This window comes from Euprymna scolopes, chromosome 13 (genome assembly GCF_053919585.1).
Source record: "Euprymna scolopes isolate OS-2025 chromosome 13, ASM5391958v1, whole genome shotgun sequence".
NCBI classification, from domain to species: domain Eukaryota; kingdom Metazoa; phylum Mollusca; class Cephalopoda; order Sepiida; family Sepiolidae; genus Euprymna; species Euprymna scolopes.
In genome coordinates this window covers 9,763,529-9,791,186 of record NC_136494.1, presented here as the reverse complement: position 1 = coordinate 9,791,186, position 27,658 = coordinate 9,763,529, and the positions used below count along the sequence as shown (strand labels likewise).

Here is a 27,658-nt window from a genome sequence, read left to right as displayed (position 1 = left end):
TCAAAGCATACACAGGGTCAACAATATTTTTGTTTTTACTTATTTTAACGTGTTTTCCTTATAAATAAATGTAATTTAACCCCGTTTACTTAAAAAACTGATTTTAATTTAAATATACAATATATAACTATAATCATATTTATAACCATATTTATTGCTTTTAGTAGCGCTCCTGTGGATCCTAACAATTTATTTTTTCAGGCTTTACTTAAAAATATTTTCTCTTCAAGGAGAGGGGAAGGTAGAAACTTGGTTTTACTCGTGCTTTTAGTAGGTCCTCTTTTATTTTAATTACTACTTGCATTAGTGCTCTGGAGGCTTCCTGAGTTTTATGTTTTTCACTCATCACTTAAAAAAATGTCTTTTTCAAGACAATAAAAGGCAATATAATTTCAAAATCACTTTTTATCTTACCATTTAAGGACCAACCAAACTAGTATTTTATAAAAAGTATAATTATGTCATTATTAACTGTTCAGAAACATTTTTAACTCGACCAAAAGCGTGGTTCTAATAGCCGACGCAAAAACTGCTATGCGTCCATGTTGTTTGGAGTGGTGGCTTTATCTATTCTTTACAATGTAATTCAATCCTCCACTCTTTTAATAAAGAAAAAAAGCAAAAAAAAAGGAAGCAAGAAAGAAAGAAAGAAAAAGAGAGAGAAGGAAAGATAAAATGCATACTTAAAATTTGAATATTTTTTTAAATTCGATTGTCAACAAACAGGCGTGACCTCTATCCCCTCTTCGCACCCGGCTTCACAAAAGGCATGTCAATCTCCCACGCTGAGAGAGTCAAACTTTAAAAAATGTGAACTCACTGAGATGTGTGTGTTTGGCATAATGTCCAAAAATTATCGCCCTAGAAAAGACGACATGATTCCATTTCCATTTCATGAAAACCGGGGTTCCTTTTTGTTGCAGACTAGTAGAACTAGTTGGCCAGTTGTGTACAAATCCTAAGCTTTCTATCATGTCTGAAAGTGATACCATATTCAACGAGTGAGATTAGACCATTGCCACCACCCTCAAAATGCATATCGAGGCAGTGATTGAGGCTGAAGGCGGCTACACTGAATAGGTGTCAGCTCTACTACATAATCATTGAATTGATTTTTTCTATAAATGTTTTAAAATAAAACTAATTTTTTTAGAGCGACAAATTTATCGTTCCACCCGGTACAGGTCCTGGATATGACCTTAAAATATATATCCGATTGTCAGGCCACAGCTTGCGGTTTTTTGGGAGTGTGGAGCACCTTTTCATTGCCATTGCTCCCAGGTCTACTCTGACCAGAAGTAGTAGTACCTGTTAGGGTTCCAACTATGGGTTAAATAGAAATCGACTTGGAAAAAATGAATATATTCTATTAAAAAACTTTTCTTCAAAATCACTGGATTCGGCATTAAATAACCTGAAAAGGGTTGATATGTCAAAAAACAACAAAACAACAAACCAACCACCCGGTACATCAAATTTTATAATAACCAGAAGTTGAAATTCCGTCATAATTTTAACCTTAAATTAACTTTTGGAAGTCAAAACCAAAAGGCAAAGCACTTCATTCGCTATAATATGAGCCAAATACACAGTTTCTTCTGATGAATTTATCACAAAAGTGTTACATTCACTATTTTCTGTGACCTTTAGCTGAACTTTGACCTAGATATCATAAATAAAATCAGGTTTAAGTGGCTAAATTAGTCAAGTCTCAATTGTTAGATGTAACACACTGTTGCAAAAATTCCTTAGTTCAAAAACTCAACTCTCTGCTATTACTCTCTCAACTTCAAAAACACTTCTGCTGATCGAACTCACTTCTTCAAAATCCAACTCCACAATGAACACCTTCTCTGAAAAATCAGGCCTCTTTTATCTCCAACCAGGAGCATCTCATTTGCATATCATGTGGTAACATTGCAAGCATATAAAGAGATAAGGTGGTCATTTTTATTTCTTTTTTCTTCGTTGATTTTTTGGTCCAGTCAGATTTGTACAAGTTGCACAAGGCTAGTTTGTAACAACTTTTTAAACATTTCAGACCATCATCGATACTTTGAGCAAGTGTGGTGACGATTGACCAATCGACGTGGACCCTAGGCTATACACAAATAAATATAATTACGAACGTAACAGAGTACGGAGGCGCGTATACAAACGCATGTGAAATGACGTCATCGGTAAAGAAAAAGAAATACTATAAAAAGGACGGTCACATTAGAGACGTGGGGGACGTCACAGCAATGACGATACGTCACACTTGGCGCTTAGAGTGGGGAAATAAATTTCGATGTTACAAAAGAAAACGGTTGAGTTATTACTTGTCCTATATTCCTTGCGATATATTCTGCTACAACGTGTTGAGTCTACGTGTGCAAGCATGTGTATTACATTATACAGCACAATCACATTGACACACCGGTGCTCGCCCGATCACCGAAGTTAAGCAACGTTGAGGCTGGCAAGTACCACATGGGTGACCATTTGGTAAGGCGAGTCGCTGTATATATCGCGAAGTAAAATACCAGGTTGGGAAACTGGCGCGGTCTATCCTTCTCTCGAGGATAGATGGGCCTCTCTTAAACCGTGGTAGGCAACCCATCTAGTTATGACGTCACGATAAAAAATACCCTTGATAGCCCTGGCAAAGCACCAAGTATTCAGCTACCGACAAGATTTGAATTACACTACAAACTCGTGTATTGAGTTCAATCTCGGTTGCGGCCGAATGATACGTTTCTTTTTTTTTTATTAAGTTCTATAAATTCGACCGCAAACATAACCTCCCCGACAGCGGAAATTATATTTCGGTTATAAGTTTATGAACATACTGTAAAAAAAAAATCAATATTAAAATTTTATTAACTGCTATTTTCTCCGTCATTATAAAACACCCACTAAAACAGTGGTTAGTACTTAAACATGAGTTTATAATAATTTTTATACGAGGTGCTTTAAATTAGTTTTCAAATTTTTTGTACAGGCATTAAAAATTGTCGTAAATTTTTAAAATTCAGCAAGTTATTTGGTATACATTTCATAAGATGACTAACCAATCTTTTTATGATTTCAGGTTAAAATAAACAGTTACATCAGGAATTGGAATACACTCTAGTAAAGCCTAATTGTCACAGCTGGTGAATTTCAAAAATGTAAACTGGACGTGAGAATACTTTAGACTAAAAATAAAGTAAAAAATTCTATTTAAACCGTGAAAAAATGCCACAGAAACGTATTGAATGCTTCAGACTGCTTGTGGACCATCTTGCATGAATCTAACATCAGTTTTTCGAGTGAAATAAGAGATTCAAGGTATTCAGCGAGTCTGTAAGGGATGATTAGAGGTGCAGGAGGAGTAAGGAAGTCAGATTACCAGAGTTGATTGGTCAAATAAAGAATTTCCTTGATAAAAACGGTCGTGTGTCTATAGAGATAATAAGACCACAGTATGATGTGAGTGTGGGAACTGCACACACAATTATTCGCAAGGAACTGAAGATGAAGAAGATTTTGCTCGAAATTAGTCTAAAGGATGCTCCATCTTTGTCACAGACTACTTAACCAAGATTTTCATCAAGACAGTTTCTCAACTTCTTTATGTTCCCCATGACTTTTGTGTAGTGCCTAAGCTGAAAGAAAACCTTGGAGGTTGTCGTTATGAAACAACTGATAAGTTGAAGGAGGCTGTGACGAGGGTCATGTGACGAGGATCATGTGACGAGGGTCATTTACACGCTCACACAAAAGGACATCCATGGAGTCTTCCAGAAGTTGTTGGAACGGTTCAATAAATGCATCGCAGTCGGAAGGGAATTACTTCGAAGGGTACAAGAGTTTCGTGTGTGTGTACTATCAATAAAAGTGGCCATACGAAAAATGTCTGGAAACTTATTGAAGACACATCGTATATGAAGCAATTTGAAAGCATAACGAGAAAACACGCAAAACAACTGATAAAGAAAGGAATACTGGTGACGGTTAATTCAATTTAGATATCTTTTCATCACGGGGACATCAAGTATACCACGATGGTTATCATTTCCGTGACCTTGATGTGAACTTTGACCTTGCTATCTCAAAAGTAAATCAGTGCTATGTTAGCCCATCATCGATACTTTGAGCAACTTTGGTGACGATTGACCAATCGACGTGGACCCAAGTCTATACACAAACATAGTTACGAGTGTAACAGTGCGCGGATGCACGTATTCAAAGGCATGCGAGATGACGTCACCAGTAAAGAAAAAAATTAGACTATCAAAAGGACGACCACGTTAGAGACGTGGGTCACGTCACAACGATAACAAGAAGTCACGCGTGGCGCCGAAAATGAGGAAATAAATGTCGTTACAAAGAAAGAAGTTATTACTTGTCTCATGTTCTTTGCGACAACGCGTTGGGTCTACGTGTGTAAACGTGTGTATTATGTTTACACAAACTCGATCGCAAACATAACCTCCCTGAGGGCGGAAATTATATTTCGATTATAAGTTTGTGAATATACTGTAAAAAAATCAATATTAGAATTTTATTAAGAACTACTTTCCTCGTCATTATCAATTAAAAACAACATTAAAACAGTGATTAGTACTTCAGCATAAGTTTTTAATTAGTTTTGTATATTTTGTCAACGTCTCATGTCATCATCTTTTTAGTAATCGCGTTACGTCTCAATGGCAACTTATCATGTGTGGATTAATTTGAATAAAACAAAATATATCTATATAAGACAATGAGGAAGCATAATGAGGACATGCGTAAAAAAATTGATATCTTTTCATCACGAAGACATCAAGTGTAACACGATGGTAATCATTAAGTTTAGAATCGGAAATTAAATTCCAGAGATAACTATGTATCCAGGCGGTTACGTCAAAGGAAGGAAGTAACTACTGAGACGGGGTTAAAATATTTTTCTCTTCTTACTGAGTCTTTATCTTTTTACTAAATCAAGAGAGATAGAAAGAGAGAGAGAGAGAGAAAGAGAGAGAGAGAGGAGAATGAAGGAGAGAGATGTCTGATAGGGCAATCTCGTTAGAACGTACTAAGTGTCTATTAATCAGGTGTGAAGGTGACTCAGACCGGCTATAGGATTTCCGATTTTGCGTGAAATATTTAGAAGTCATCGTTAGTTTAAGACAGTTTTCAGTTTGTGACAGATTGAGAGAAAGAGAGAGAGAGAGAGAGAGAGGGAGAAAGAAAGAGAGAGAGAGAGGAAAAAGAGAAAGAGAGAGAGAGAGAGACAGAGACAGAAGTTGGGGTTTGGATAGCTGCACACCCAACCTCATGGAAAATGAGTTAGAAGTATTATTAGCGTATACATATATACTGAAAAAAAATTCCAAAGATTTTGTGTATTTCTCATAAACCTTATTACAAAACATAAACAGCACCAATTCACTTAGATTCGACCAAACTTATTGTAGTCATATTTGTTCTTCAAAGTATACATAGAGCCAATTGTTGCAAGAACCCACTTTTCATCGCAAGTCACAGCCCGATCGAGAAATGAATCGTTTTTTGTAGTTAAAAGAATGAAAGATAACACTTGATATCATTTCTTTTGGTTGTCGTTCAATTCGTAAGGCACCCATTTCTCAAGGTTTTTCGTCTTACCAATCTCGTTCAAGTGGTTAAAAATTGTCGTATACTAATATCTAATTCAGAAACAAGTTCTAGAACAGTTGTGCATGGATTGGCTTCAAATAAGGCTCTTAATTTATCGTTATCAACATACGATGGCCGACCACTATACTCGTTATCTTCAAGACTCTCGTCGCCGCCACGACATTTCTGAAACCACCATTGTGCTGTGTGTTCATTAGTGGTTCCTGAGCTAAACGCTTCGTTGATATCGCCAGCTTTTTTCAGCAGGTTTTCGGCCTAGCTTGAATTGAAATTAAAAATATTTGCGAACTTGGTTTTTTTCCATTTTGTATTCAACGTTCTAAATCGAATATAATTGTTTCAAAATGATTGTAATTTAAACGATTAGATATATCAAAATTATAAATTCCGCAAGAACCTTCGTGTCAACCATACATAAGTGTTATATGTGTATATATTTATACCGAAAAAAAGAAGAAAATTCTAAAAGAGTTTGTGGTGTTCTCATAAGCGTTATTAAAAAATAAACGGCATCAATTCAGTTGGGTTCGACTAAACTCTTTCTAGTTTTATTTGTTATTGAAAGTATAAATATAACACCCTTAAATCATCTGCTCTTCATGCCGATAAACATGTAAAAACAGAAATGTTTGAACTGCTCATTCATCACGTCATACTAGCGACTTCCAGTTTGTAACGCAACTACTCGGACACATAGCTCTCAATCGATGTCTCATGGAAAATGCGACTTTTAGTTCAAAGCTTAAGATAGTTTCTCATTCGAATCTAATTTTTAGACGTTTGCATCTTAACACTGTTTTTGTTACATCTGATAATAACTTATTCTAGGTTAAACGTGTAAAAAAGACTCTTCTGTCTCAAGCATAAGAGAAGCTAGTTTTTATTTTTTTTGCTAAAGTGATTTTTCTATAAGTGGACAAATCCTCTCTAATGTCTTCTACGCTGTTGACATCGCTCTTATTAATGAATGCGCACATAAACTGTAAGTTTTATTATTTTTTTAATGTATTAGCAAAGTATGCAAAGGAGATAGACTTAGAAATAAACCCCGAGAAAACAGAATGTATGTCTACAGTTAAATTACAGTTTAACCTAAACATGCCTATGCACAGTCGGTCATTAAACATGTCACCCAATTCATTTATTTAGTTCATAAACTGATTTTTAAAGTGATTACGAAACGACATTGAAACACACAATCGAGCTGGGTTGGATGGCCTTCCAAAAACACAGCACCATTCTAAAATCAAGAAAGGTACCGATGACTGATAAGTAAAAATTTATTTATTTTCTCCCAGTAGTTTTATATGACCTTGATTGTGTCACATGAACTAAACAACTAGCCAATCGAATCTAGGTGTTTCAAAATCACATAATGTGTTTCATTAAAGAACATTGCCTGATCGAAAAAAATACACCCCCCTTCCTCCGTCAAACAACTTTTCTACCCTCTCTATTTGATAACATCAAAAGTAAAACCCTTAAACTTTTTGGCTATGCCAAGCAATCAACCATTTGCCCGTCAAAGTTAGGCTTTGAGGGTATGCCAGAAGGCAAAGGGGGCAGAAGAAAGCCAAAGAGACGACGGAGAGGAAATGTTTTTGATTGGATATTTCTCAACAGCTGGGCGCACATCAACCAACTTGCCCTTGATCAGAAGGAACGGCGAAAAATAAGTGACGTGGGGTCGAAATCCGCACCATTCGGAAGATTCTGCTCATTATGAGTTAAATATTTAGAGATCTATGAGAAATCGGAATCAGAATTAAGAATGTAGTACGGAATCGGGAGTTGTATCGGAATCAGGAAAAATATAGAACCGTACCATCACTAGTAAATATTGCGATCCGCACGAATACTTGATTCTCTTCATTGTAAAAACTGAACATTTACACCCCCCACACAAAAAAAGACAAAAGGAAAGACATAAACAACTACAATAGAAAGAGACATAAACAATAACAAAAAACATTAGGAATTGATTCTGGATGAAATAATAAAACGAGAGAAAACACAACAAATAGAGAAAACGGAAAATACAAAAGAAGTATTATCAGCTCATTTTTCTTTAATGCCTTTATTTCAGTTTAAAATCAAGTATCCTTTTTTAGCAGATAAAAGAAAAGCTAAAGAGAAAATGAGTTATTGTTTCATGTCGTCTAATAACGAGACTCAAGCTGTCAATACGATAAAATGATAACCCGTGAGAACCAAGGAAATGATTAGCATCATGTTACACGTGATGTCTTCGTGATGAAAAGATATCTAAATTGAGTCAACCGTCACCAGTATAAAAGCGTATTGCTTCTTATTGATTTTTCGAATGGTTTTTATCGAAAAATCAATAAGGAGCAATACGCTTTTGTTATATGGGAATATTACCTTCTCCCTTGGGCCTATTCTTTGCCCAGCTGGATTTATAACCTCGAAGGACATTGTACTCCTTCCGATAATGAACTGCCCAGGTTGTATCAAATTTCTCTTTTCGTATAATTTTTTCCATATAATTATCCACAACCACTCAAAACACTATTTTCAATAATTGTGCTGAAAAGCAAAATAAGCGTCCATTAGTAGCTAAACATTTTGCTAACTGCATTTCATTTCCTCTGATGATATGAGCCATTATTGAAAATCCATTGATTAAGGAAATTAACATAACCCCTTCTATATATTCCTTTTGTCAAACAATAAATTCTTAATTTGAATATATGTGTCTGTATGTTGTTTTTCAGAATTTAAAATTTAACCACCAAACTTTATATATATATATATATATATATATATATATATATATATATATATATATATATATATATATATATATATAATTTGGAATTTGGAAAATGAGCACTTGTCATTTATTCAAAATGTTGTCATTTGCTTGTATATGCTCTGCGGAGTATTTTTTTTAATTAATGGACTAGTATAAATAAAAACTAAAATATAATTGAATATACATAATTTCCCCAAAACACACACATATCTATACATAATATATATCTATATATTGATATAAAGTCATAAATACATTTAAATATAATATTATAATAAACTATTGTTATAGAACCAACACTCTATTAATTATTACATTGCACCTAATATACAGTGATTTCAAAAATTAAAAAATGTGACTCGGCTGACATTAGCTAGAATCGAAACCAAAACACTAAGCATTCCAGGATTATTTGTTATCGTCTAAGCTAACAACAGAAGGATATCTGAACTTTAAAAATTAGCCGACTCATCGTATAACTGTATCTTGGCGCATGCGTAGATTGTACACCTTTACTCGACTTTACGGCTGTCATGTTCCATTTACTTCATTTTTGACCCTTTAGCAGCTAATTTTACCGACTAAAAAATAAATCGAGTTTGTTTCATGGGTCCTAATCTCCGATATATCAAGTTTCAAAATTGAGTAGTTTGATAAAGACCGTTCCTCACCCAAACAGGCAAACAAGGTCACTTATACTAGGTTGAGAAGAATTTTAAATTTTGAATTCAAATGATGTATTTTGAAATAGGTTTTCGTTAAAATATTTTTACCTTATATATAATTTTACAGAGCGTTTTTCGCGCTATATAATCATATAAAATACAATCGTTTTACAACAATTATGTTTTCTTTTTTAGAATGTTGAATACAAGATGAAGAAAAGCAAATTCGCACAATTTTCCTGTTTCAATTCATACTAGGCCGAAAAGCTGCTGAAACAGCTCGCGATATTAACGAAGCATTTTATCTATGAAGCATTACTGAACGCACAGCACAATGGTGGTTTCAGAAATATCGTGCCGGCTACAAGAGTCTTGAAAATGATGAGAATAGTGGTCGGTCATCGCATGTTGATAACGATCAATTAAAAAGCTCTAGTCAGAGCCAATCCACGCACAACTGTTCGAGAACTTGCTTCTGAATTAGACATAACGTATACGACGATTTCTAACTACTTGAGAGAGACTGGAAAGACAAAGGAACGTTATACATGAGTGCTTCACAAATTGATCGACAAAAATGCAGTTATGAAGTGCCATCTCTTATTTTACGCAACAAGAACAACCTATTTCTCGACCGATAAAATGTAGTTTTTTTTTACGACAGTCGCCAACGCTGCCCCTCACTGGTTAAAAGCTAACGAAGTTCCACAGCACTTCTCGAAGCCAGAGTTGCATCAAAAGAAGGTCATAGTGAGTGTTCAATGGTCTACATTACAGTTTTTTTTGAATGCAGGCAAAACCATTACGTTGGAGAAGTACTGTCAATAAATAAATGAAATGCATCAGAAACTTAGGCAACAAAACCTAGTATTATTCAACAGAAAAAAGCCCAGTTCTCCTCTAAGAAAATGCCTGATCGCACGTTGCTAACCCGACTCTGCAGAAGTTTTAGGAATTAGGCTACTAAACACTACCTCATCCGCCATACTCTCCAGACCTCCCACCTACCAACTACCACTTTTTCAAGCACTGAACAACTTTCTGCGTCAAAAATGCTTAAACAACCCAAGCAATATCAAAAACGTCTTCAGCGACATCATCGACACTTTTACGTTGTTGGCATAAATAAGGTTGTTTTGCGTTGGCAAAAGTGCGTAGTTCCTAATGGTGCTTATTTCGATCAATAAATTTGTTTGAGCGGAGATATGTTTATCTGAATTTAAAAGTTAACACCGCAAGAACTTTCTTGTAGAAGTGATAGCTTAATGTATTAGTGGGCTGACAAAGCCACAAGGGAGAAAACCAAGCTAAAATAAATCTAAGTAAAATTCATCCCAAAGCAATAAAAAATAAAGCTGGATTTCCAGGACACTATATATACAAATATACGCAAAGTTGGGCATATTTGGTTTGGAAATATAGGTTCTTTTTGTTTTACCAATTGTCATAAAACTGTAAACCATAGAATAGTATTCTAATCTTCAAAAAGCCTGCAAATTTTCATCTAGTTTTAATCCCATAGGACCAAAGATATTAGCATTTCAATATTTAATTTGGAGAGAGAGAGAGAGAGAGAGAGAGAGAGAGGGCAGAGATAGTAACGTTTTTATGCCAATTTTATAAGTTTTTAAATCTCACGACTATTGATAAGCAAATGAAGGCTCGTTGGAAAGGTAATGACTTTAATTGTGCAGTAGGCTCTGTGACATTTGCTTTAGAGGTCGTATATGAAGGGGATCATCCACCATCTAGAGCCAAATCTTGACACTTTTTACAGCCATAAAATGTTTTAATTATTGTCATTTGTTTTCCTAATTTTCTTTCAACTTTGTAGATCAAAAATTGACGAAGTAGTTTGGTAAAGACTGTTCTTCATACAGACAGGTAGACAACATCGATCTTTCATGCGACAAATATCGAAAAATTGGCTAAAAACATTAATATCTTCCCCTTCAACTAGGCACTTTTCTACAGGGGTTGGTCACTTTTTTCGCCGATATTTTTTAAAGTTATCCTCTCCTTTAGATTGTCTAGCCTTAATTTAAAAAAAAATGTCGCTTCCAGTTTGGCGGTGGTCGTAACAGCATAAACGTTAGGTTTTACCCCGTTCTTTTCCTCCTTTGCGGTACGGATTCGAGCCTGCCTACTACCACTTTTGTTTTGCTCAACATACACATCCAAACACCCGGGCAAGGCCGGGCGACCATGGTAGTATATATATATATATATATATATATATATATATATATATATATATATATATATATATATATATATTTGCGAGGTGCCTTCAATAAGTCTCCAGACTTTTTTCGTTGGGCACTTTATTGATAATATACGCGTAAAACTCTAGTCCCCTTCAAAGTAATCTCCTCCGGCTGCAATGCACTTGTACCGTTCCAACAACTTCTGGAAGGCACCAAGGAAGCCCTTTCGTGTGACCCAGTCGATGAGTTTCATCATAGTCTCTTTCATCCCCTCAATAGTCTCATAACGAAAGTCTCTAAGGTTTACCATGAGCTTAGGAAATAATCAAAAGTCACAATGAGCAAGATCTGGAATATAGTGCGAGTGAAGAACTGTCTTGATACTCATCTTCGTCAAATAGTCCGTGACAAGTGTGGAGTTGAGGACTACCGCATTCGGACAAATTCATGTAAATCTTCCGCTTCTTCAGTTGCTCGCGAATAATTGTGTGTACAGTTCCCATACCGACATCAAGCCGTAAACCTATTTTCTCTGTAGACCCACGACCGTCCTTATCCGTGAAATTCTTTATTTGGCCAATCAACTCTTGTGTCATCTCCCACCTCTCATCATTCCTCACATGCTTGATTCATGCAAGAGTGTTCAAATAAAGTCTGGAGAATTTCATACGTTTTTGTAGAATTTTTTTCAAGTTTAACACATAATTTTATTGCATCTCGTTCTTCTAAAGTGTCCTCGTGTCCAGATTGCTTCTTTGCAATTCACCAGTTGTGGCAATCAGGCGATTGTAGTAGAGTGTATTCTAATTCCTGCCGTAGCTGTTCATTTGAACCTGAAATCATAAAACATTGTCAATCATCTCATAAGATGCATCGCAATAACATTCTGAATTTTCAAAAGAGTTAAATGTTCGTACAAAATGTCTGTATATATATATATTTGTGTGTGTGTGTGTGTCTCTCTCTCTCTCTCTCTCTCTATATATATATATATATATATATATATATATATATATATATATAGAGAGAGAGAGAGAGAGAGAGAGAGAGAGAGACACACACACACACACAAATTGACGTGGAAAATAAAAATCAATAAATTACAATATTTATTAATCTATCAAAATGTTTTGACTTTACAAAAATCACGTCACTTCTGGAACACTTCATACCTGGAATTGCATTGCGTACAACTTTATTAAGTTTTTGATTGCTCGAATTTTAACGAAGGCACTTCACTATAATCAATCTACACTTCGATTCAAGATTCTTTATTTCGCTTCACGGATTACTATTTCATCAATTAATTGAGTGACTTGCTGATTAGTTAATTATTTAATATTTTAATCTGTTATTTTATTATGCACTTTTTAATTAATTTTTTATCCTTAACCGTTAAAAGATTTTTCATTTATTATTGTTGCGGGGATTGAAGAGATTCAATCACCGTCCATATATACAGGAAGTTTGGACGATCCCAGGAGGGACTCTAGTTCCGGAATTAACCTCGCGTACATTTCATTCTGTAACCCTTTGTCTTTCATTCTTGTCTTACACCGTTGTTCTGTATCTATTGTGGCTAATTCAGAGCCATAACACTGGCGACAGAAGGATTCGAGAAACGCACTCGCGCCGAAACCCTAATGCCTTACCAGTCCAACAGCAATAAACCAATGTTCTCATAACACTGGCGACAGAAGGATTCGAGAAACGCACTCGCGCCGAAACCCTAATGCCTTACCAGTCCAACAGCAATAAACCAATGTTCTCATAACACTGGCGACAGAAGGATTCGAGAAACGCACTCGCGCCGAAACCCTAATGCCTTACCAGTCCAACAGCAATAAACCAATGTTCTCATAACACTGGCGACAGAAGGATTCGAGAAACGCACTCGCGCCGAAACCCTAATGCCTTACCAGTCCAGCAGCAATAAACCAATGTTCTCATAACACTGGCGACAGAAGGATTCGAGAAACGCACTCGCGCCGAAACCCTAATGCCTTACCAGTCCAACAGCAATAAACCAATGTTCTCATAACACTGGCGACAGAAGGATTCGAGAAACGCACTCGCGCCGAAACCATAATGCCTTACAAGTCCAACAGCAATAAACCAATGTTCTCATAACACTGGCGACAGAAGGATTCGAGAAACGCACTCGTGCCGAAACCCTAATGCCTTACCAGTCCAACAGCAATAAACCAATGTTCTCATAACACTGGCGACAGAAGGATTCGAGAAACGCACTCGCGCCGAAACCCTAATGCCTTACCAGTCCAACAGCAATAAACCAATGTTCTCATAACACTGGCGACAGAAGGATTCGAGAAACGCACTCGCGCCGAAACCCTAATGCCTTACCAGTCCAACAGCAATAAACCAATGTTCTCATAACACTGGCGACAGAAGGATTCGAGAAACGCACTCGCGCCGAAACCCTAATGCCTTACCAGTCCAACAGCAATAAACCAATGTTCTCATAACACTGGCGACAGAAGGATTCGACAATTCACGAAACGAAGTTCAATAAACAAGTGTTCTCATACCATTGGCCACAGAGGATTCGAAAACTCAAAAAAGGAAAAGAAATGTAATAAAGATATGTTCTTATAACACTGGCAATATAAGGATTCGAGGAAGATTTTTTCCTTTCACATGGTAACCCCAAAGAAAAAATAAGAACTCTGTTAATTGATTAAAAAAAAATTAAACGGGCAAAACCCAATTCTCAAAAAAAAAAAAAAAAAAAATCAGAACTGGATAACATGAGATGAAAAACTGTAAGTAACATCTTTTTACAAAAAACAAATTGTGTTGGTTTATCCTATATTATGCGGTGTAACTATCCTGTACTCACGTTTCTTTTTGATATAAAAATAGAAAAATGTTGTTGCCGTATAAAATTAAAATATGTTAACATTATCATTACTACATTACTGAAATATATAACTGTATGCAATATTGCTACATTATTACTTTCAAAAGCGCTAAAAGAGCAAAAATAAGATTAAATTCTTAACCTTCTTGTGTTGAGTATTAAAAAGAAATTCGTCGCTGTTGTTCTCTCTGTATAACTAAAAAGAATAAAATCTTTACTCTATTGGTTTTTTACCCCCTGGAAAAATATACATGTTTTTTATTGTTAACTGTTCTATTTGTTTGACTTTTCTATGTTAAAGGATAAAATACAAACAATTGCTTCACCTCTGAGAGCATTTATGTTTGTGTCGTTTAAACAGCATAATTAAAGGTAAACACAAGGTGAATATCTTTGAATAACTGTTTCCTTTTTGCCCAAAGAAAGAAAATACAAACGTCTTTAAATTGTTAAGTGCAACGAACATTTTATTTTGAAACGTATTTTTCCCAACTGTTTCAAATAATGTGAGAATAATCATTATTATTTGGTATTTGCAAAAACAGGAGAAAAAGGGGGCGAACTACAAAATTATTTTTCCTGGCGGACAAGGTAAAAAAGACAAAATTAGTACTTTTTTATCTCTCTAAACTAACCAACCAGATAACATGGAGGAGCTAAGGTAAGCTTTGGCTCAGTTAACGAAACTGCAAATTGAACTAAGAAAGAGCAAATTGAACAAAAAAGATGCAAAAAGACTTATTGGAAAAATGGGAAGAAAGCAGGAAATGATAGCTAGAGGAACAACAAGTCGAATGACAGAAACAATGGCCCAATCATCAAAGACAACGAATGAAACATCAAAAACAATCGTCCGAGCGCCAACAACGGACAGATGAACTATCAACACAATTTTTTAAAGAGTAACGCGCATGTGGAAAATGATTAAGATTTTTCCAAACTACGATATGGTCCGCAATAGATCATTTCAAAAAGAAGAAGATGAAAAATCATTCGCGGTTTATTTTAGGAGATATGAAGACTTTCCGACGATCGACTGCTATAACTGGTTTGATCAAAAAAGACCCGACTGCTACTATGTAATCTTGAAACATCTGAACACGACAAATTCGTGGACATTATCTTGCCACGGAAAACCTCGGAGTTATTGTTCAACGAGACGGTAAATCTGCTTACAGAACTATTGCTTACAGAACGTGACCAAAGACGATAATGACTTTGCCATGTATACAACGGTAGTCAACAAACATTGTGATGACTTCAGATTGTCGGAATTAACAATTTTAAATGCCTTGTTTTGTTTTCACAGGGGTTAACCTCAGGAAAAGATGCGGAAATCAGGCGTAGCGTTCTAACGAAGTTAGAAAACGAACTGAACTTGACACTGCAACAATTGACTGTGGATTGTCAAAAAGTGAAAACAATAAAAAGTTGCGAGAAATATCGAAATGGGCATCGCTAATATAAAAAAAAATAACCAAGAGAAAACCAGCTATCTACAATACAAGACCGTACTCACAAAATTACCCTTAAATATCTGAAAAATCAAAAGTACGAACCCTTGTTTAAGACGTGGATTGCTAATACTTAATAGGATAATGTCTTATATGTAATAAAATGGGACATAAATCTCGCACTTCAGGAAAAATCAGAAAAAAGCCGAATGCGCCAAACCATAACCCGCGATGCCTTAGAAAAAAACCTACGTAAATATGTAACGGTCAAAATTCTCAGCATGAATATTAAATTTCAGTTAGACAGTGGATCGGATCTTACAATACTAAACTTCAAAACGTGGAAGAAATTACGAAAACCTACTATGTTAAGAACCCAAAGAACGGCAAAGGCCTTCAATGGCACTAAAATCATTTTGAAGGTGAATTAATCAAAAACACCACCTTGTTTGGAAAAACTAAAAAGCTCAAAATATATGTATTGAAACGTAGTGAAAACCTATTCGGCTCTGACTGGATGGATGAGTTCAATCTTTGTGACTTTCCTATCTCTTTCACATCTCGGACCCTACTTCCAGCGGAGAAAAATTATTCTCAGATAGAAAAAGGAGGAATAGACATTATTTTCGCAGTTTCGAAATTCCACCGTTTTTTGTACGAAGACATTTTTTAAACCGAACTTTGATATCCATTTTTTGATAAAAAAGGGACTTCCCACATTCACGGCGAACAGGCTATGAAGATGGGGAACGATTAATTTAAATTACGATTTTACACTAGAATTTCTCTCTTCGATACAATTTGAACACGGGGACAGTTTGTTGAGACTAATTTCTGCCCAAATGGAACCTCTCGAAGACTCGGTAATCGCGGCGCTACGTATTAATAGCAAATTGAAAACCATGATTATAATATTATCCGCGAACTGCCGGTAACACTCCGAGAAATTAAGGCAGAGGCCACGAATGACAATTTGATCCAAACTACTAAGCAGAAGTTAACACTGGGGGATACTGTTTCAGACATTTTTTGCTTGTGACGAAGTGCTGCTGTGCGGTGAAAGGGTTGTCATCCCTAAAACTCCGCAGAAAGGATAATCAAAGATTTTCACATGAATCATTCAGGAATAAACCGGATGAAAAGTCTTACGAGAAGTTTCGTCTACTAGCTATCTATGGACCAAGACATTACCAACGTGGTGGAAACGTGCAAAGGCTGTGCTTTAACTGCCAAGGCACCTTCTATAACGCATAAACCCTGGTCTAAAACTGAACAACGTGGTCGAGGATCCACATTGACTACGCGAGGCCAGTAGAGGACTTCTACTATCTGATAGTAATAGACAGCTACTCAAAATGGTCACAGGTCCCGAGATGCAGAAAACCGACCACAGCAACGACTACGAATTTTTTTTATTTATTAGAGTCGTTTGCTTGTTTTGGGGTCGTGGACTGACTGGGTACGGCACACCAACGGAACAGGCTCTCCAACAATTTCTCCAAGTTTATAGAATCATGAAAAATTCTAGCATACCAGATGCCAGATCCACACTTGAAATCATGTTTGGGTGAAATATCAAATCAGTTTTTGATAAACTGCTGCCCAAACACGCTATGCAACACAGATCCTCTACCATGCCAAGAAAACGATTTAACTTCGACGATAAAGACTATTTGAAGCATTTCAAGAACAACGTTTTCTTTTAGGAACAGGGATCATCTCACATACATCATTCAGTCACCTGTATCATTCAACCCCAAAATTCGAATATAAAAAGAACCCGAACCAAATAAGAAAACACACGCACGAGGATCAAGCAGAAACGTACATTTTATTTAAATCATTATATAAATTTTGTACCTCTAAACATTTATATATGTATATGTATGTATATATATATATATATATATATATATATATATAACAACAATGATGAAGATAATTATTATCTTAAATATTGAGTATATTCAGCTTTTTACTCTAATTCAAAGAAATTAATCATCTTCATTATATATATATATATATACATACATATATATATATATATATATATATATATATATATATATATATATATATATATATATACTAGCAAAAGTATCCGTCGTTGACTGGGTTCAAAAACAGCCTACATAAAATGGACTTTGATTTATGAAAGTATGATAGGTTATGAAAAGGAAGGGTTGTAAAGAGATAGCTTCGAATTTGGGGGTAGCAAAACCAAAGCAAAATATGATGAAAGTAAAAATAAAATAGATAAACCCCATAATTTATTATACCATACCTGTTCACACTGAAACACTTATCACAATATTCTGTGGATCTATATTAAAAAACCTTGTTAAACTTTGTGGCATATTTCCATTCTATGGAGGTCAGGCGCGAACGAACACCCCATAATTTTATTATACCATATTTCTTCAAACTGAAACATAATTATCAAAGTATACTTACGCAGATAGATATGAAAAGTCTTTATTAAAGTTTGTGCCTATTTCTATTCTATGGAGGCCAGGCGAACGCAGACCCCACAATTTTATTATACCATCCCTATTTAAGTTAAATCATACTTATCAAAGTATTATTATGTACATCTATATCAAAAACACTTGTAAACATTTTTTTTTCATTAAAATTTTTTTTTTATTTCCATACTTTGTGGACCCGGCGCGTACGCAGACCCCACAATTTTAATGAATCATCATTATGCCAGATCAAACATACCCATTCCTGTGTCTCGATAATCTTCTATCATTATATGTGATCAGTTTTCTACAATAGTCAACCATATAGGAGCCTATTCGTGACCAGACACACACACAGACGTTCAGCTTTATATATAATATATATATATATATATATATATATATATATATATAATTTATCCCGTGTAATGTCTTCTCTTCATCTTGTCACCATCCGCCTCCATTGGTTTAACACACACCGATGCCCCCCTCACCCCTCGTCCATTAATCTCCTACGTACCAGATACAGTAATATCCCTCCACTTATCTGTCTAGCTGGGTGTCGCTTTGAAATTTTTGCAACTTAGCCTTCTAACCCTCTTCTGATAAGAAGCATTAGGCTCCGAAATATCAAGGTATAAAGAGCATATAACACCTCTCCAAATTACTGTGTTTTCTTATTATATCCACAAATAAATCTGTCTATATAAACATATAACTTTGTCTTGTCTATAATTTGTTTATATATATATATATATATATATATATATATGTATGTATGTATATATATATATATATATATATAACATAACATTATAAACAATGCAAACTCATATGATGGTATACATAGATTTATTTTTCGATACAATACAGAAACCCAGTAATTTGGAGAGAAGTTATATATATATATATCTATCTATCTATCTATATATATATATATATATATATAACACCTCTCCAAATTACTGTTTCCGTATTGCATCGATATATATATATATATATATATATATATATATTCATTTTCGCTTGCCTACTACGAACTTGACTTGAGAAGGATCAGCTCGTATATAGTTAGAGCTGAAACAATTATGCAGTCAAAATATTCGTAAAATAATTTTTACTTGTGTTCTTCATAGTGTTACTCTGATCCAATTTGGGAGGAAATAATCGCTGTAGTCTTTGCTATATTGAGTTCTAAGTGCGGATCCTTCTCTTGCGGGCGGGAAATAATAAGTGACCAACCCTTTCGATAACCAGCCTGACCACCAACTGTAAGATCCTACAGAGGTAATCGTATGGTTACATGATGCGATGATGGCCATGTCGACTTCCGCACTGTTGCCCTCAACAAAATAACTATTTTCAGTTTGAAGATTGCCTTTGCACCATTTTATGTCATTCGAGCAGACGATAAATAAAACATTTTTATATAAACTCTGAAACATATTTTGAGTTCGACTAAAATATTCCCGAGGGGCGACTTTGTAGCCGTGTGGATGGTTGACCATATCTCCACGTCGGACGTGGATAGAAACAAACGTCCAATATCGGTTCTTATTGTTGTCATTTTCTAAATGTTTCTTGTATATGTCTCGGATAATTTGATCGGCTTTGTTTTGGATTGGATCCCGAAACTTGAACTGACGTCGTAATTCATCTGTGACATTCTCGAAGTACTTGTACGACTGTAGATAGTTTGGTAGGGCGATGTTTTTAGTGTTATCAAAATTCATCGTTTCAGCGTCAAATGCGCTGGCCCGAATTTCCCATTTTGTTTTCACGCCATTGCACATCGACGTATCAGCCAGAACCCGACTCCCAAGATGAAGATGAAATATCTCAACGAGACTTTCTTTTGAGGATACGATTACATCCATGCCTTTTGAACGGGCGATTCCGTACGTTGAGGCGTACTGAAACATTAAATTGCCCAAGCGACCCATTGTTCTTAGACATATGAAATGCTTTGGCATCATAGTTGACCGTCGACGGACAGTAGTCAATTTAACAATTTGATATGGGACCGACAATGTTTTGGTCGTTTGTTTTGTAAGAGTAGTAGTTTTTGTTTTGTTTGTTGATATATGGTGTGTTGTAAGGTTTGCATTTTGAGGTTTATGTTGTATTGTAGTGAATGTTTTATAGTTATTTAGTGCAGCTTTAGTTGCAATTGTATTGTTTTTATTATTATTATTATTATCATGACTATTGTTATTATTTTTGGTAGTAATAATACTAGCAGTGTTATTAATAGTAGTAATCATACTATTTGTAGACGTTGATTTAGCCATTTTGTCAATTGTTATTATCGCATCTTTAAGATTGGTTCCCGATGAAGTTTCATTTCTCACAAGTGTCGTGGACCAGCTTTTGTGAAACGTTGTGTTTCGAGATGCTGCGCCTTCGAAAACACTGATATGCTCTCTGCCCAGGATACTGAAGGTTCCTACATATACGACTAAAACCATTAGTGCCGCGAACGCAACTGCAAAATAAAAAAAGGAAAGCAGAATCTCATTAGAAAGAAAATAGTTTTTTTTTCAGATTCATGTCATCAATGAAGACAAACAATGCGAGCAGTATATGCAACGGCAACGCAGTTACCACAGTGCGTTCATGAAAGTGGTGTACTATTTGAAAGGTTAAACACCACAGAAGTTTTAGGAATTGCATGGAGAGACGCTTACATAATAGGGGCCCTACGTTACTAGAGAATACGTTAGCTAGTGTGAATTTTGACAAGGTACATACTGAGTGCATGGTAACTCAGATATGTGAAATAGAATAATTCCCATGGTTAAATTAAAGACACTTGACGTAAGGTTGAGGCAGTGAGAAGAGGTCAAGCACCATAGACAAAATAGAGACACTGAAGAATGTCATGTTCAAATCAGTCTTTTTTTGGAAGCTATGCGAACATGACACTGTCACTAGTGTAGAAGAATCTAAAGGGAATGCTACGAGGATGTTTGTCTGTCTGCGTCACTCATTTTGTTAATTTAGAAAGTTTAGTTTCTCAAAGTAAAAACGAGAGAAGTCAACCTTTGTACCTCTCTTCTAATTCCATGAGTGTCGCGAAACCATCTGCAAAGTAAAATAATATTAAAGAAAGCAGCATCTCATTTTAAAGAAAATGGCTTCCAGATCCATGTCATCAAAGCAAATTAACAATGCGAGTAGTATAGGCAATGGCAACGCAATTAACATAATACCTTCTTGAAAGTGGTATAACATTTGAGATGTTAAATAGCACAGAAACCACGTCACAGCTTTAAGGAGAGAAACAAAAGCGTTTTAAAAAAATTCAGTTTCACTCTGGAAACTGCGGTGATCGGACACAGCCTAATAATGGAATAAGCAAAGACGAACGGCACTTTCATATCAGGCGATTGAAATTTATAGTAAAATACGAAATGTCATTTCTAATTATGATAAATATGTTTATTTTCAAAATAATTACTAAAATTTCTAATTATGATGGACATGTTATATTGGGACCCTAGTCCAGTAAGTAATGATTAAGTTAGCGTTGTGATCCTGGAAGGGCCACTAAGGAAAATACGGACACGAAGATAAGTTAGAAAAGGTAAAATATATTAGAACAAAAAAAACAACAACATATACAAACAGTAACCGTCGTAGTACGTACTGCTAAGATGGCGAACTACGAAAGTACAGTGACCAAGCCGAGAGTCGTAACTCTCAGTTAATTCATACAGTTCAGAAGAGTTAATATCTTGTGCATGGGGGAGGCCCCACAACAGTTAGCTAATGTATAATTTTAAAGATGGTCTCATTAGTACATATCAGAATAACTCAGAACTTTTATTTAAGGTTGAATGGAAGATGGGTGACAAGGCAGGGTCAACAGGTCAAACGCGCTAAACAAATATAATCAAACGAAATAAGATGATAACGTCACGCCTTTAAGGAGAGAAACAAAAAGGTTAAAAAAAAACAGTATCGTTCTGAAAGTCTCAAACCAGTAATGTAAATTAGCTATGTCGAATGTCACCTCGATGTCTGTCTGTCTGTGTCTCTTAATACTTAAGTTAATAAACTAAGTTAAGAGACTAAGAATAAATAATGAATCAGTTGGGTTATACCTCTTTTTTGCTCTCATGAATAAAGCCTGTCTCTAAATAAAGCCTTAAGAGATCAGCAAAGTCTTCTTGTAGTTTCATGCGTGAAATAAACGTTTATTTCGCCTAAGTAAAAAAAACAAAAAAAAACGATATCGGCAACACACGAAACAACGGCGATGAAATCAAAAGCGTTAATGAAAATAATGGAAAGACCTGCACATATAAACACCAGATGCACGTATGTATATGAAAAAGACTATTTGATTTATCTGGCTATTGACTGATTGATCGCTCACGAGCGAATACGTAACACGAGTGATCAGATGTTGATGAAAACATGATACGTGTGATGAATCAGAGGTGAAAATAGAAGAGATGTACGATGTGCCTTCAATAAGTTTCCGCACACGTGAAAATCTAGTCGCCTTCGAAGTCATCTCCTCCGGCTGCAATGCATTTGTCTTACCGTTTCAACAACTTCTGAAAGGTCCCATGGAAGCCCTCGTGTGTGAGTGTGTCAATGACCTGCTCTACAGCCTTTGCCCTTTTTTTTATTACATTTTCACGCCAAACAAGGCACATCGCCACTTTGATGTAGGGGGCTACTATTAGAGACATAAGCTACAGGGGTACTATGTGGGGAGTTGAGCAGCAAGATGTCGGTTCACGTTACACTTGAACTTCTGCATGTCAGTACAGTTGGAGAAGCAGGAACCCGGATGGGAATTCCAAAGTCTAGCGGTTCTGGGGAAGAAACTACTGGAGTAGAATGCTCTCTTACATCTAGGGATCTAATCTGTGAAGGGGTGGGATTTTGCCACTTGTCGGGTTTGTCGGGGGTATTTACGTCGAGGGGGTACAAGTGCTTGCAGTTCGTCAGAGCATTCGCCGTTAAAGTAGTTGTAGAACAGGCAGAGGGATGCTATATTTCGTCGATGGGACAGAGGCTGAAGCTTAGATGACAGTTCAGGATCTATTAGGTTGGCGACTCTCTTTTGAACCTTGTCTAGGAGTGAGAGACTAGCCCAAATATGACAACAATGCTCCATATATGGGGAGAATGGTAGCCTTATAGGGGCACAGGATACTTTCGGGCGTTAGTAGCTTTCTAGCACGGTAGATAGAACCTATATTTTTAGCAGCGCGTCTCATAACGACAGCCTCTAAGGGGTTCCTTGAGCTTAAAGAATAACAAAAAGTCACAGAGAGCAAGATCTTGACTATAGTGTGGGTGAGATACTGTCTTGATACCCATCTTGATTAAATAGTCTGTCACCTTTTCTAAGCACTCTTGTGACAAACTTCGCGACAACTTTTCGCATCTACAGTTCATCGCAAATAATTGTGTGTACTGTTCCAACACTAACATCAAACTGTTCACTTATTGCCTCTATAGACACACGACGGTCCTTATTCATGAAATTCTTTATTTGGCCAATCAACTTTGATATTATGTCTTCCTTACTCTTTCCACACATCTCATCTTCCCTCACAGACTCCCTGCCTTCTTTGAATTTCTTATGCCACTTAAATACTGATGCTCAATACATGCGAGATGGTCCCAAAGCAGTCTGAAGCATTCCATACGTTTCTATGGCATTTTTCCAAGTTCAAAACAGAATTTTATTGCATATAATTCTTCTAAAGTATCCTCACGTCCAGATTTCATTTTTAAAACTCACTAGCTGTAACAATTACGCTTTAGTAGGGTGTAACCCGATTCCTACTGTAGTTGTTCATTTGAACCTAAATCCATTAAAAAAATGGTCAGTTATCTCATAATATGTGTACAAACAGCCTTTGAGACTTTATACGACCGGTCGCCACAACCGATTGAAAATTTCTTGGGGCGACTAAAAGTCGTAAATCATTCGCCCACTAGTCGATAAAATTTATTTAAATAAAGGAACGGGAAAACTCATTTATTTTACGGCTCTCAAATATGCGGTGACTTAGAATAACCTATATCCCATCATTTGTGAATTCTTTCATCTCTAGTTGTGAGACTGTTGGGATATCGTATAGAAAAACGAGTGGTCACGCTAAAGGTGAAAAAGACGTCAAATTTACACATTCGGCGTTTAGTCAAAATGTCGCCTTCATTTAGCTCTCTGATTTTGAAATTCATTTGGAAAAAATTCTTCGACGCTACAATTACATACACTTCATGCTTACAAAAATAAAGACGAAAATTTGAAAGAGAAAAAAACGCATTGTTCCGTCAAGCACGCACCGGAAATTCAATTATACAACAAGTAATCATATTTTTCTCAATTATATAAATTCAGATATTTGCTTGCTCTTTTTGCGCAACTTTCAAAAAATCATCGATACCCAATTTTAAAAATAACATTCTAAATTTTAGAATGTTGTTCCGAGGTGAATTCTTTGTTTTAATATAAATAAAAGAGACCAATTTTTGTTCTATATCAAAGTTTTTTTTCCATAAATTACAAAGAAAAATTGACCGTTTAAATTTTAAAAAGATATTAAACCATGCCGATTCTCTAAGAAATCTAGTTAATTTCAGCTAAATGGTATTTTTTTTTGAATATGGAAGATTTCGGGCCACGGAGATCTCGTACCAGAAGATTTCAGTCCACAATCGTGAATATCCGGAGATTCCGTAACGCTTTTTTTTCAACACCCACGGTTTAGGCTAGATATTTTAATTTTTGTATGAAATTTTACGACATAATTTGGGTATCGGAAGAATAGTTTGTTGATATTTTTATTAAGAATAAAGAAGAAAAAAAACTTTAATTGAATGATTTTTCGGTCAACACATTTTTCAACATCTACGGTTTAGTTTTTTTTTTCAACATCCATGGGTGTTGAAAAAATGTGTTGGCCGAAAAATCATTCAATTAAAGTTTTTTTTCTCTTCTTTATTCTCCTGGTACGATATCTCCGTGGCCTGAAATCTCCGCCTACCATTTTTTTTTTTATAAACGTGTGTATCTTTAAAGAAAGAGGATTTTTGTAATTCTGGCTATCTCTAATGTACATTTTCAAGCAAATTTAAAAAATATCGATGCGTTGGTTTTGTTTTCTTTCTTTCACTTTTTGTCACTTTATGTATTTTTTTCAAATTGACAAAACGTGTACTTATAATGATTTAAACTCTTCGAAATTAAATCAAATCTGATTATAATAATTTCTTGATTTGTTGTAAAATTATTTACTATTATTGACTGAAACAAAGACATAAAGTCGGACGAGTAAATATATTTTTGGGCGAGTAAATTTTCCCTCACACTCGACCGGCGGTCGAGTGATTTTCTTTTCAAATCTCAAAGGCTGTGTACAAATAACATACTGAATTTTCAAAAGTCAACTACAATTTTAAATGCCTGTACAAAAAAGTCTGGAAACCTTCTTAAGACACCTCGTATTTTAATATTTCTCTACGGAAGGAAGAATAAATTAAATTATTATTTAAAAGATTTGATAGCTGAACAAACTGATCTTTTTGCCGATAGAGACATAAGTTGCTAATTCATATGAAAAAGCATTTTTTCCACTTTCGACAGCTTTATAACTCCCGCTTCTCTTATTTGGTCTTCTAGTCCTCGCAATCCATGAGCGATGTTTGTGACAAAGCGGGAAGAATTGCTCTTTTCTGGTTCAGAATATATTTATTTCACACTTATCGTTGGCTGTTTTTAATCTTGAAGTAATATTGTTTTTAAATTCCTTAAATCCATGTCCATAAAAGATTTAATTTAAAAATCGTTAAATTCAGAAGTAATAGTCAAAATAAGATATTTTGAGGAACTATCGGAAAATATTGATTTTTATATGAATTATTGCGGCACTGGTCCTGAGGTTGCCCAGGGGAGAAATCTTTCACGAATTTTCAAAATATAAAGAAAATAAGATATTTTAGATTACAATTACAACAAACTTTCCAAACTACCGATAGCCATAACACCCTACCTCCGAGCACATCGTTCACACTCCTCGGTTTTACACCCAAAGCCAATATGAACTGGAACAAATACATCAAGGACATTGCCAAGTCTGCTGCAAAGAAGGAGGATCCCTTCTAGTGTGAAAGAAAATTACTCGCATCTGAGAGCTTTACGTATCTCTGCAAAACCACCATTGGCCCACGGAAGGGGTATTGTTGCCACATCTGCTCTGGTGTATATACCACTAGTCTCAAGTCAATGTTGTATCTCGGTGCCTGTTTTTCAAATATTTTAATGAAATCTGCACTGATGAACTTGATGCACTTGTGCCCCCTCGACGTACATATACCCGATAAACACACTGAGCAAGAAAATCTCACCACTTTGCTAGCTAACCTTAACACTAACCTTAACTCTGTCTAATAGTTAAATAATAAGTCTCCGTTTTCACAAACATCCTCATATAGAAAATAGGTCTAAAGAAATATTTTATAACTAGCAGGGAGACTCGACGTTGCTCGGCATTGAATGAGAATCAAGGAATGTTCCACACTTCCAATACTTTTATTGTCATCTAAATCGGTGAAATCAACCATTTTCAATCAAATCGATTGAGTGCCTGATCTAGTCGGGGCCTCTCCGCGGTGCATCTTGAGGAAGCTTTGCATTTCTCTCTACAGTAATTTCGTTCACACTACATGGTTGTCTACATTGCAATGTAGAGAACCTACTGTTAATTTTATAAAAATATTTCATATAATGGCTTCAATTAAAGGTTAAAATGCAAAAGTCAAATATCATGGTTTAATTGTGCTCAAAACAAAACAAAAAAAATCATTTCGAACGCACTACTGTCTTTTCAAAGAAACTAATGTTGATTCTATACACCGGGGTCTGCTGTTCGTACGATGATAAAACTTCTAAAATACACTTGTGATATTAGACTGTATAAGGTGTTAACTTTGACCAAAGTTTAAATGTAACGTAAACCTTCTTGGTTATCTTCCTTAAGCATAGTCCCAAATAGGAACCTCTTAGCACAAGTGGCGATATGCCTTGTTTGTGGTGAACGTGAGGAAAAGTGTCTCGCACTCTTAGAAAGGAGTCAAAAACTTTCCAATCTGATAGGTTCGTTATGATCAACCAAATTCAAACTCCTGTCCCATGGTCACAATGTCATATCCACGTTATACATTTGTAGCACCAGATGTACATACCCCCCCCCGACAAACCGGCCTAGCAGCAAAATCCTATCCATTCACCGTAGAGATCCCTAGATATCGCAAAGTCTTCTACTTAAAAAATTTCTTCCGTCAGACTGCTAGACTTTGGAATCCCCTCCCTGTTTCTGTCTTCCACGATTGTACTAATATGCACAAGTTTAGATTTGATGTGAACAGACTTCTAACTTATTTTTTCAGTAGACATAGTCCCAAATAGTAGCCCCTTACGTCCAAGTGGTAATATGCTTTTTCAAGATTAACAAAAGAAAAAAAATTACAGTACAAGAATATCAGCGACTAACGCAAACTCCACAAAAAGTCCGGAACCATAATTATCTTAAATTAAGTTTATCTATACTG

The 27,658-nt window shown here is 35.6% G+C and overlaps 1 protein-coding gene across 8 annotated transcripts in view; it reads right to left on the bottom strand.

The window, feature by feature from the left end:
• LOC145291938 (galactoside alpha-(1,2)-fucosyltransferase 2-like) overlaps positions 1-27,658 on the bottom strand; it is a 172,290-nt gene that overhangs the window by 15,247 nt on the left and 129,385 nt on the right. For 4 of the 8 annotated variants that reach the window (XM_080137857.1, XM_080137859.1, XM_080137858.1 and 1 more), the window contains one exon: positions 14,598-20,561. The exons of the other annotated variants lie outside the window; for them this stretch is intronic. In XM_080137857.1, the coding sequence (XP_079993983.1) occupies positions 19,207-20,561 (1,355 nt within the window). In that variant the 3' untranslated portion in view covers positions 14,598-19,206. Of the gene's footprint in view, positions 1-14,597; positions 20,562-27,658 lie in introns of those variants that run through there. 8 annotated transcript variants of the gene reach the window in all.